Here is a 12,567-nt window from a genome sequence, read left to right on the forward strand (position 1 = left end):
GTTGGAAACGGGGCGGAAGTTATTGAGATCAGATTTGTCAGCGTTAGGTTTTTTTAGTATAGGTGATACCTGAGCTGCTTTTAGGCAGTCGGGGATCGTGCCTTGTGATAGAGAAGTGTTTACAATCCTTGTTCAGGTGGGGATGAGTGCATTCTTGATTTCTTTGAAGATGAATGGGGGCAACGGGTCACTGAAGTGGTTGAAAGGGTTGATATTCGGAAGAATCTTGTTGATGTCATTTTCACTAAATGGGGTAAAGGTGCCCCATGACTGCCCTAAGCTTGCGGTGTTCCGTGTTTAAGTTGTCGTTATACCACGGTTTGGATATTTTTGTTGAGGCATTTTTTGTTGGAGTGGAGAAATGTTATCCATGATGTTGGAGATGGTCAAATTGTAGGCGTCGGTGAGTGATTGCACCTCGACCAAGTCAGCTTGGGAGGAGAGGGCAGATTTACAGTAGGCAGCTATTTCGTCAGAGTTTATTGAGCTGAGGTCCCTTTTCCATATCTTTAATTTCTTTGGTTGATCCTTCCTCATCAATACTTCCCTGTTAATTTGAAAGAGGATGCTTTGGTGGTCGGACCAGTCACACGGGGTAATGGAATCTAGGGTGATAGTCTGCCCTTTAGAGATGATGAGGTCTAGAGTTTCTCCTTTAATATGAGTTGGTTGGTTACAGTGCAGAGTCAGTTCTTGATCTGTTAAGAAGGATTTAGGGCAAGATACAATAGGCTTATTGGGGTTAGACCAGTGAAGATTGAAATCACCAAGGAAGATTTGGGATACCGCTGCGTCGACATTGCTAGTGATGATTTCCATTAATTGCTCAATGAAAGGGAGATTGTCTCCCGGGGGATGGTAAAAGGTGTGAAGTTTGCAAACCAGTAGGTTCTTACTTGAGATGCTGCGACAGAGGTATTCACAGGAGGAAGGCGTAGAGGACTCTAAGTGAGAAATCGAGAGTCTGTTCCTGTGAATACAAGCTAGGCCACCACCCAATTTCAGAGCTCCGTCTAGCCTAATTATGTCATGAGTGGGAGGTAGTAGGAGGTCTAACATAGGAGTGGAAGCGGGATTTAGCCAAGTTTCAGTGAGGATGATAATGTCTAAATCATTGTGTTGGATGAGGTCGAAGATATCGTAAGCATGTTTACTGGCTGATCTGCAATTAAGTAGTACACATTTAGGTCCTAGTGGATTAGGGGGGGAAGGAGTCTGGGTGACGTTCACACAGGTGAGTTTGTCAGTATTGCTGCATCTAAGATTGCGAGGAGGTTCTCTGTTCGGGTTGGAAAGGATGGAATGTATTTGTCTCGGCAGGATCATGTTAGAATTGGACCAAGTAGAGAAAGAGTTGTGACAGTCATGGAGATCAATGGACACTGGGTGGGACTCACATCCTCTGTGGCTGGCGAGGGCGTTGGGTAGGGGAATGGATTTCGAGATGGAGGGGGCTAAAGGCTGACCCATGTGATCACTATCCCTAGTGGACACTCTATGCCAGTCGCAGAGGTGAGGAGAGAGCTGATCATGGGGAAAAGATAATTTGAGAGGTCTTTCAGGTTATGTAGCTCAGAAGTGAGAAGGTGCAACTGTAGAGATATATCATCAAGGTGTGCAGCCAAGACTGAGTGTTGGGCGAGGGGTGGAGGGTGTGAGGGAATAGCGACGGGGGGCCTCAGTGTAAGCCTGTTGAGGCCTGTGGGGAGGATCGTTGCCCAGACTCCAGTCTAGCATATGGCAATCTTATAGGGATGAGGGAAGGGACATTGGGCCGTATTATCAAGGAATGGCGATTACATTATCTCCACTTTACTGCAGGAAACTGCCGCTAAAGTGGCGATAATGGGCTTGCTAATATGCCCTTGTGAATTCCCATAGAAGCCCAGGTTCTGTTGTGAACCTGGGCTTCTATGGGAATTCACAAGGGCATATTATAAAGCCCATTATCCCCGCTTTAGCGGCAGTTTCCTGCACTAAAGCGGCGATAATGTTATCGCCGTTCCTTGATAATATGGCCCATAGTCTGTTAATCGAGAAGACTGTAGGGCTTGAGGGAACCTCTCAACTCGAAAGTCATCCTGTATCGGACTGACAGTCAGAGAGGAGATTGAGCCCATAGAACCGCCAATCCAGCTGATAGGGTGTTCTAGTGGGTTGACATAATCCGACTGGGGACAAGGTGGCTCTGGGATCAGCAAGAGGAGGTATGGGGTTTAGGGAGAGTGGGGTACTCACAACTGTTAAGGGGGGAGTGCTGGTTAAACCCAGCTGAGACGTGGTGGTTGAGTAGGGGTCAGTGGAGTTGCCGTAAATCGCTTTTCTGAGAGTGGGGTAAATATTGGCCTTCTTAACTGGGTTGATATTAGAGGCTTGGATTAGGATGAAACCATTATTGTAGAGGGTGATAGTGGTGGTGGCTTTGAGGGTGGACGAGGGAGACGTTGTTAGTTTGAGACCATGTGAGGTTTTCTTAGATCCTGGTATTCGAAGCATGAAGTAGAGCACAGTTCGCCAGCAATCCCGTTTTCTGGTATAGAAGATAAGGTAATTAACCAGAGTACCTTTGTTGGTGCAGAAGTAGGGGTCTGAGAATAGGGTTTTTGGTCTAGCTTTGAGTATGCGATGTTTGAAAGGACCGCAAGTTCTAGCCGTGTGATCAGAACAGGACGTACAGAACAAAGGCAAGTTCTCCAACCCTCAAACATACCCTTCCCCGCACTTCTACCATTGAAGCATGTGTTACTTCACTTATTGAACAATATAAAAACAAGTCAAACAAATACAATATGGACCAAACTGTAAATGCTAGGCTGATGTGGATCTCTGCCACAGAAGGGATGAGTTGTTCACAAGCCCCTTTACGATAGGCATTAGCAGGTTAAGTACCTTGTCACATCTGAGTGGGGAAAGCAGGTTAGACTGACATCTCTGGCCGCATTTAGGCACAACCCCGGCTTCATCATGGTTGTAGGTGAGATGCTTCAGATGAATCTTCATCCACTGCAGATACACCCTGCTGCTCCCCTGATGTCTGAATCTTCATCCACTACAGATACACCCTGCTGCTCCCCAGATGTATGTCTGCTTGTTCTCTTCCAGCACCTAGGCTGCTGTACTTTCGGATGTTAGCTGCATTTGAGGGACTGTTCATTCTCAGCTTATAATTCAAGGCCCAGGCAAGAGTTTGGGGTTGGCACCGCATCTCCAGTCACCCCTAAGAGTCATATGATGTTTCAAAGGAGTGAGGTTTTCCTTGGTGGGTACCATTGGTGGGGAATAGCAACATGAACTTCAGTTGCATGGCATATATTTTGTGTTTAACATCGGCGTACTTTTTCCACTGTTTCTGGACTTTAAGGTCATAATCAGGGAAGGCCATTAGATGATTCATGATAGACAGTTCCCTTATCCATGGCAGTTCTGAGTATTGCATCCCCATCAGCATAGGCAGGAGATGCACTATGATAGCTGTGGGTTTGGCTGCTAGGGGAGTCATTGGGCCCAAGAGTGAAGAACCCTCTCAACCACAAAGCTGCAGGAGAAGCCTTCTGCATGGACCAAGGACTGCAGCCAATTCAATACCAATTATGTGGAATTAGGACCCTCCACAACCTCCTAAACCCCCATGATTCTGATGTTGATGAGCATCAATCAGCCTTCATTCATATTACTTTGTGTTCTAGGATCATGGCAGATTTCTGCAGTCATGCAACCTTGGGTGGGAAGCCGCAGATGACTGTCTCCACTCTGCCTCAGTAACACAACCCACCAAATTTTGTAAATTTTATTGCAGCAGTTAGATGTCAATAACCATTTCCTCAGTTTTGTTCTCCAGAAACAATATAGTATTGTGGATTACTTGAAAGAGGACCTCATTTCTCAGGCATCACACTCCACTTCCCTGCCATCCAAACCCTACCAGTGAAAGTGACGGGACTGCATGATTGAAAGGCCTTTCAAATTTATCTATCTTCCCCTGGGAGGGAGGAGGTCCATTTGTCTCTTTTACCATTATGCTAGAAGTGATAAATGGTGTCAGCTGGGCTCAGGATGCAGGTTCACTGTGTCTCTTCTAGATGATAGTTGGATATGTCTATGAAGTGGAAAAAAGTCTCCTGAGTGCCTTGAGTCCCTCAGGATGGGGCAATCACTCTACACACCTTCGATCCAAACATTTGCTTGCCCCGTGGTTCCTGCTCAGGCCCACAGCAGCGTCTTCGGGAAAGGCAGTTCAGCTGATGAATATCAGGGGCAGAACATCCACAAGCCAGGGTTCTTGGTTATGGCCCTCTGGTGAAAGATGGTGATGGTCCGTCTGACACCTGTCTGATATGACCACCATAGGTGGGAGGGAAAGCAAAAGACACACAGACAAGGGATGGAATGCGGAACAAATCAAACATTCACCCCGTGTCAAGAGATCTGGGTTAAATGCATAGTTATTTTGCTCTCCATGCCCCTCCAGTTTGGACTCAGCCATATGCAAATCAGTCTTGACCCTGTGCCTCATAGGAACAGTCCAGCCTGAACTGCTAAGCCAGGTCCTCCCTGGACCATAAACAAGCATGCTGGGACCGGTTTCGGGCCATCACCCCTCATCAGCCAGGCAAAGTGAGCCTGGAACCCACGTCTGGGCATACCCAGCGCACTTAGGGCAAGAAAGCAAAAGACACACAGATGATGGACGGAATGCAGAACAAATCTAGCATTCACCCTAAATCAAGAGATCTGGGTTAAATCCATTGTTCTTTTGTCTACCATGCCACCCCAGTTTACGCCCAGCCATATGCAAGGCAGCCTTGACCCTTTGCTTCATGGGAACAGTCCAGCCCGAACTGCCAAGCCAGGTCCTTCCTGGACCAGAAACAAACATCCTGGGACCGGTTTTGAGTCATCAACCCTCATCAGCCAGGCTAGCTTGAATCCAGTGACACAGTGAGCCCAGGACCCACATCTGGGCAAACCCGGCACACTTAGGGCAAGAAAGCAAAAGACACACAGATGATGGAGGGAATGCAGAACAAATCAAATATTCACCCCCAGTCAAGAGATGTGGGTTAAATCCATTGCTCTTTTGCTCAACATGCCACCCCAGTTTAGGCCCAGTCATTTGCAAATCAGTCTTGTCTCTGTGTCTCATGGGAACAGTCCAGCCCGAACTGGACAATTAATTGACAGAATGCTGCACAATGTCAAACATTCACCCCAGTACAGAGATCTGGGCCTAAATCCATTGTTTTTTTGCTCCTCATGCCATTCCAGTTTAGAACACAGACATATGCAGGGAGGTCCTGGCTTGGCAGTTCGGGCTGGACTGTTCCCATGAGGCACAGGGTCAAGACTGATTTGCATATGGCTGGATCTAATCTGCGGTGGCATGGTGAGCAAAAGAACGATGGATTTAACTCAGATCTCATTGCGGAACGGGAGTGGGACCACCTGCTCCCACACCACCAAACCCATGTACGAACTGCCGCCAGTTCAGGAGTTTTCTTCTCTCTGGCGGGTGGGTCTTTGGCATTCCCAGGGCAGTGCCTTTTAACTAGACTCCACAATGGAAACATCAAAGGCAGTACCTGCACGGCATGGACTGCTGCAGTCCATACCGTGCAGGTACTGGTGTGCTTGCACACAGGGGGGAGCATCCACATGGCAAGAGGCACCACCAAATTGGATTGTGGTGGATTGGGGTAGAATGGTGTGGGTACAGTAGAGTAGGGTAAATAGGGGTGGGGTAGATTGGGGTAGAGTGGAATGGGGTAGATTTTAGTTGAGTGGAGTTTGGTAGTTTGGAGTGGGTTAGATTGAGTAGATTGGCGTGGGGTAGATTGGATGGGAGTAGATTGGGGTAGAGAGGAGTGGGGTAGTTTACCATACAGTGGAGGGGTAGAATGGGGGAGGGTTGAGTGGGGTCGGAAGGAATGGGGTAGATTGGGGTAGAGTGGAATGAGGTAGAAAGGGGTAGATTGGAGTGAGGTAAAGTTGAGTAAATCAGAGTGAGGTAAATTAGGCTAGATTGTAGGGGGTTGTAGTGGAGTAGATTGGAGTGGGGTAAATTGGGTTGAGTGGAGTGTGGTAGAGTGGAGGTAGAGTGGGGTAGTTTGGGGTTGGGTAGAGTGGGGTAGACTGTCATGGAGTAGGGTAGGTTGAGGTAGAGGGGAGTGTGGTAAAGTGGGATAGAGTAAGGATAAAGCTGGGAAGAATGGGGTGAGGTAGATTGGAATGGGGTAGATTGGGGTAGAGTGGGGTAGATTGTAGAGTAGTGTGGTAGATTGGGGTTAAACCAAGTGGGGTAGCTTGAGGGTGAGTGGAGTAGATTGGGGTAGAATGGTATAGGATAGTTTGGGATAGAGTAGAGTGGGGTGGAGTGGGGTAGATTGAGGTGGGGTAGATCAGGGTAATTTAGATGGGGTAGATTTGGATAGATTGGGGTGGAGTGGGGTAGATTGGGGTAGAGTGGAGTGGTGTAGATTGGGGTAGAGTGGAGTGGGGTGGATAGGGGTAGAGTGGAGTGGGGTTGATTGGGATAGAGTGGAGAGGTAGTGGAGTGGGGTAAACTGGGGTAGAATGGAGTGGGGTAGATTGGGGTGGGGTATGTTGGGGTAGAGCGGGACCTATTGCAGGGGCATGAGCTAGATTGGGGTACTGTGGAATGGGATAGATTGAACTATTGGTGGATTGGGATAGATTGGTGAAGACTGAAGATGGGGGAGAGGGGCAGAGTGGGTTATAATAGAGTATAGTGGGATAGACAAGTGGAGTAGATTGGGATGGTGTGGGGTAATCTTGAGTGGAGTGGGTAGACTGGGGTGGAATGGAGTGGGTTAGATTTGGGTAGAGTAAAGGGGTGTAGATTGGGGTGGGGTGGAGTGGGGTACAGTGGGGAAGAAGGGTAGAGTGGGGTGGGGCTGGTTGGGGTTCAGTGGTGTGGGTACAGTGGAGTAGATTGGAGTTGAGTAGATTGGGGTAGAGTGGAGGTGGGTTGATTGAGGTAGCTTTGAGTGAGGTACATTGGGGCAGATTTTAGTGGAGTAGATTAGAGTGGAGTAGACTGATGTGGGGTAGATGGGGGTAAATTGGAGTTGGGTATATTGTGGTAGACTGGAGTGAGATAGATTGGGGTAGGTTGGAGTGGGGTAGGGTGGGATAGATTGGAGTAGAATAGGGTGGGGAAGATTGGAATGTGGTAAATTGGGGACAATGGCAGCGACAGAGCTCCTATCTATGAGCTCAGGTGCACGGAAATCACTCCTATATGTTCTCTTATTTTGTTTTGCACAGGAGCAAAATTGAGAACTAGACTGTGAATATGGAGTGGAACTTGAACTTGTCACAAGGGATTTATTGATGCAGTGAATATCCTAGTGACCTTATTCAAGTCTGACTGCAAAAGAGAGGGATGCTGCAGCCAACAAATGGCAAGCAATGGGAGGACCCCAAGCCCTTTTTGTAAACAACAGTGTCTCGCAAACGAGACAGAAGTGCCAGCGCATGCAGGCTCGACCATGAAAACAAATGAAATATTGCACTGATTATCACACTGAAAGGAGAACAGAGGCAACTGTATTTTTTTGTCTGGAAAATTTGCCATCCTCAGTTAATGGAGATGAACATTGATGTATCCAAAGCTGCACTTTCCATCAACTAAGGATTTGCAGGATTGTTTCCCTTGGGGTGGGAGGGTGTCAGGCAACTTCATCTGCTCTCAGGAACCAAAGAGAGCCGAAGGTTAAGGGCTAGGCTGAGGCCCTTATCACCGGCTGTGGCATTAGACGTGTATCATTGAGAACTCAACCTGAACTCGAAATGAAGACTCACACCCTCATTTATACTGCGTTCTTTGGTGGATAAACGATGGAGAATGTAAGGGAAAACCTTGGTTGCAAATTTTCAATCCGTATGCTTAGAGCTGGAAGAAACACTGAGCAGTGCATGGTGGCTGCAGTGCAGTGGCGGCCAATACATATTGACAGTGGTGGACAGCTGGAGGGAGCACACGGGGAGGAGGGAGCGCACAGGGGAGGAGGGAGCGCACAGAGGAGGAGGGAGCGCACAAGGGAGGAGGGAGCGCACAGGGGTGGGAGCGCTGGGGGGGGGGAAATAAACAAAACTTACTTCATGCTGCTTCTGCTGCCTCACGCCTCGGTGATCCTCTGCTTCCTGGTCCCAGAAGACACTGGGAGAGCAGCAGACTCCCCATCTAATCCCTGTGCTGCTGCTCTCATGGGATTGGCCCGAGTGGGCTGCTTTGATGAGTCTGTGCTGTTTCTCCATCCTGGTTGTGCAATACAGCCAGGTTGGAGAAACCTAACTGCGCATGTCTTAGGCCGGCCAGACAAACAGACATGCACAGATAGCAATGCACATCACTCTGCCACCCTGCCATTGCCTGGCCTGGCCCGACCCGCCCATCCTCAAACAATCTGTCTCAGCCAGCAGCCAAAAAATAAAACAAGATTGTTTAATTTTCGGCTACTGGCTGAGCCAGTGGGGCGGTGCTCCTCGGCCATTGCGGAGGGGTCGACGCTGCTGCAATGGCTACATTTGTTTTTGGATGTGATAGTGCTTCCTGTGCCCTAAAGTTATCACCTACATGAACTGTACATGGGGGAAGGGGTAGTCTCCTTCCCACCTTACCTGGGATGGCTCTGTGAAGTTCAGGCTCCAGGCATATCGCAGGGCCCGAGGCCTGTCACTGGCACTGTCGGTGGAACCTGGTCACTAAAGGTTGTCAAATTGTTTTTATTGCTGGGTTCAGGGTGGAGGTCAATATATTTTTAACAGGGTTGTCATTGGTAGTGTATTAGCATTACAACAGATTGACGGCCCTGTGCCTCACCATACACACAAACAAGCTTGATCCGAAATGAGGGAGCAAGGCTATGCTTCCTCCTTCTGTGCATCAACCACAAACAAACTTGCTTGCGCACGGCACATGTTGTGGTGATTATCTGTCAACAAAGTGCGCCAATGTTTTTATCTGAAAACCTCAAGTAATGCGCATTCTTCAAAAGGACTGCAATTTTCTAGAAATATTACAGAAAACCATTGTGCGCTCATGCGGACTCCTTAACTCAGCATGAGGGAACTATAAGAGATGAAAGACCTCACTTGTGGTTAAGTATAAATGAGGGAGTCCCTCTTGCAGATGAGCAGTAGGTTCACATGATGTGCCAGATGGTAGAGCTGGAAGACCTATAGAGAAGTAGCCTGGGGCGCCACCATGCAGCATCTTTAGTACTATGCAACTGTGATTGCTCTTTGATCGCCAACCTTTCAAGGCCTTGAGACCCTCACGGGTGAGTAGCGCGCTTTATAAACCCCTGATTGATTGATTGGCTTGATAATGGTGTTATATGGTCATAGAATCTCAGACATTGATTCAATTCTCTGCTAAATTTAATCCTTCTGAGATAAATGAAACAGAGATTAGTTAAAATTTAAATGCATAGGTGTTATGCAGAAATAAATGAATAGTGCTTTGGATTTTTTTAATGAGTTCAATTAACGTGTTATGCCCGTTAACATGTTATTATTTTCTGTATTGACAGCATCGTCCAGCACTTCCTGTCCCAGTAACTGGATCTACCACTCTGGAAATTGTTATTTCTTTTCCACTGACTCACTCAACTGGACAGACAGCAGAGATAACTGCAGACGTATGGATTCTCAGCTTGCAGTAATTAAAAACAGAGATGAAGAGGTAAAGAAACACTTAACTGAAGACGAAATGTGGCATATATTTTAAAGCCAATGCACAGTTTGTGAAGACTTGTTTATCACCATTATGCTCTTTAGGCAAGGGTCGTGGCTGGTCGTGTCACAGTGCAGCAAAAGATTCAGTGATGTCATGGCAGTACAGAAAAAACAAATATTCATTGCCATTAAACGTACGCCGTTAACTGCGATGTAAATTTGCGCTGTGCTGAAATAGCTACAAATATAATTAAAGGATGCAGCATTCTTAGATGGGACCTCTTCTCTGCTTATTTACTGCAATTCCAGTTTCAGAAGAGAGCAGGCGGATGCCACGCAGATTAACTTAACATACTTGCACAGGGTTGTGGGCATGTGCTTGAAGCAGAAACTGCTTCACCTGTAATATCTTGAACGGCATAGATGCTAATGGCAGTTCAAAGGTCGTTCCAATTTAAGATTACATTTCATGTGGGTGGCCTATAGGTGATGTTGGAATCTTCTCTCAAGACTAGTCAACTACCCACCATTTGCATTCCCTTGGACACACCATTATTTCTACAAATTTAAATATACACTCACAAATTATATGGATTGAAATGAGGTCTTATTGATTGTATAAATTGAATTGTGTTCTTAAATTTAATTTCTCACGTACCTTCCCAAAATGATGTATGGGTTGTCTTGAACTTTTGGACTAAATTAAATGTTTGGACTGTATTGACAACAAGAAAATAGTAGACTTCTTTATTTCTATTACTTCAGTAAATCACCTGGAAGTATTTGATCATTCTTTTGATTTTATCAATTAAATAAACGTTATAGGTAAGATCTTTTATATTAGATCCTATTTTTACTTCTGCTTTTCTGTTTGTCACTTTCATCCTATTCGTTTTTTGATGTAATTTCGTTTGCAGCTTAATTTGTATTAATGGCCAGAATGTTTGTATGAAAGGGAAGGTGCACCAGAACAGAGTCAGTATACTCCAAGTATAGCCAAAGTCTCTTTATTGTTGTTTGAAGTTAAAAATTGGACATCAGCCAACGCGTTTCGGTCCACAGCTGGAACTTCATCAGGGCTTGACTATTTTAAGAGATATATCACATTTCCTTACTACGTTGCAGCTGATGTGGAGGACTTGTGCCACTACCACGAATCTATTAGTCTTGACGGTTGCGCTATACTACCGAATCTACAAGCACACTATATTTATTGTTTGAGAATTGTCTTTAAATTTTGTGACCTTAGAGTACATTGGCTCAAGTATACAGGCAGATCGGGCCTGGATTAAAATAGTCAAGCCCTGATGAAATTCCAGCTGTGGAACGAAACGCGTTGGCTGATGTCCAATTTTTAACTTCAAACAACAATAAAGAGACTTTGGATATACTTGGAGTATACTGACTTTGTTCTGGTGCAGCTTCCCTTTCATACAACTTTGCTTATCTGGTTTCCAGTGGAGTGGAAGAGCGGCGAGCTCCGGAAGTAGTTGCACAGACTTTCTAATTCTTTATCTTTACCTGGGAATTGATGTGCTGAACCGTGGTCAGTCGCATTCTATCCTTTTTTGTAATGGCCAGAATGTATTTATCATGTATATTTTAATTATTTTGTTTATAAAAATGCTGTTTATTTTTGTTGATAAGCCTGTTTAGTTTGTGTCAATATTACGATTACCATAACATTTAACTTGTTTTTCATGATACTTTTATTATGTTGCAATGGCCTCCTCGATGCGGATATGTCATCTGAACATTTTAGTAAAATTGTTCTACCAAAAAGAGGCCTTTTTTAAAATCTGCTGAAATTGAGACTCCTACCAGAAAGCAGGCAGTTAAGGCTCCCCTGCTTTTCACTGTTTGTAGGAGGAACTGTATTGTTCCACCAAAAAGACAGCACGAAGTGCAGAAGGCACTATTTAAACCAGCTTTCTCCTGCGGCTATGTATCTTGACCAGTAAAAACATTTTTTTAAATCTGCTGAAATTGAGACCTCTACAAGAAAGCAGGCAGTTAAGACTCCCCTGCTTTTCACTGTTTGTAGGAGGAACTGTATTGTTCCACCAAAAAGACAGCTCGAAGTGCAGAAGGCACTTTTTAGGTCTCGCCGGAGCCAGCGCTTTAGCGCTGCTCTGGCGAGAGCTTTTGTAAATGGGGGATTTGGAAGTGCAAACTAGTGCTTTTCAGGCCTCCAAATACAGTGCATGTGCGCCGGGCGCGTGCACCATATGGCAGCCTGCCTGATCACTTTCGCGGCGGCTTTGATGTTCTCAGTGAGCCGCGCGGCCACTGAGAACATCAAAGCGGCCGCGAAAGTGATCACCATTTGCCACCCCCTCCCTTATCCCACCTCCTGCTTGTCTTTTTTTGGAGTGCTTGATAGCTTCAATTTGTTACGGCACCTCTCATTTTACTTTAATCCACTTTTGCACGTCTTATTTAAATGTATTGCTTGCTTCAAGATAGGCATTCGCCAACTTGCCTATGCATGGTAAATAAAGTTTAGACACATATATGCCATCATGCTGCGGTGGCTTGTTTTTTTTTTTTTTTGCCAGTGCTGCTCTACATTCAAATACGTATTTTTTTCTTTCTTTTTGCTGATGCAGAACAGAGTGCAAAAGTTTGTCAAAGACAAAAAGCAGGGTATCATCAGTGAAAGGAGACACCTACTGACTTTACCAAGGCTTGTTTTATTTGCTAACTTCACAGACTACTCAAATTTTTTCATGCACCTTGCCCAAATATTTTGAAGTGAATTTCTCCAACTTTGCACATCCCAACTGAGAATGATTTTATGTTGAACATCCTCCATACTGAGATATTAAACCAAAAATAGACGTTTCCTGTTTTAAGGTTTGATGTTAA

The 12,567-nt window shown here is 45.8% G+C and overlaps 1 protein-coding gene across 1 annotated transcript in view; it reads left to right on the forward strand.

Annotated features, from left to right (window-relative positions):
- Nucleotides 1-12,567, forward strand: part of LOC146809771 (C-type lectin domain family 4 member E-like) — a 130,679-nt gene that overhangs the window by 98,102 nt on the left and 20,010 nt on the right. The window contains exon 5 of the mRNA XM_085614383.1: nucleotides 9,555-9,706. Coding sequence (XP_085470509.1) covers nucleotides 9,555-9,706 — 152 coding nt within the window. The remainder of the gene's footprint in view (nucleotides 1-9,554; nucleotides 9,707-12,567) is intronic.

Source organism: Triturus cristatus, chromosome 7 (genome assembly GCF_964204655.1).
Source record: "Triturus cristatus chromosome 7, aTriCri1.1, whole genome shotgun sequence".
Classification (NCBI taxonomy): Eukaryota; Metazoa; Chordata; class Amphibia; order Caudata; family Salamandridae; genus Triturus; species Triturus cristatus.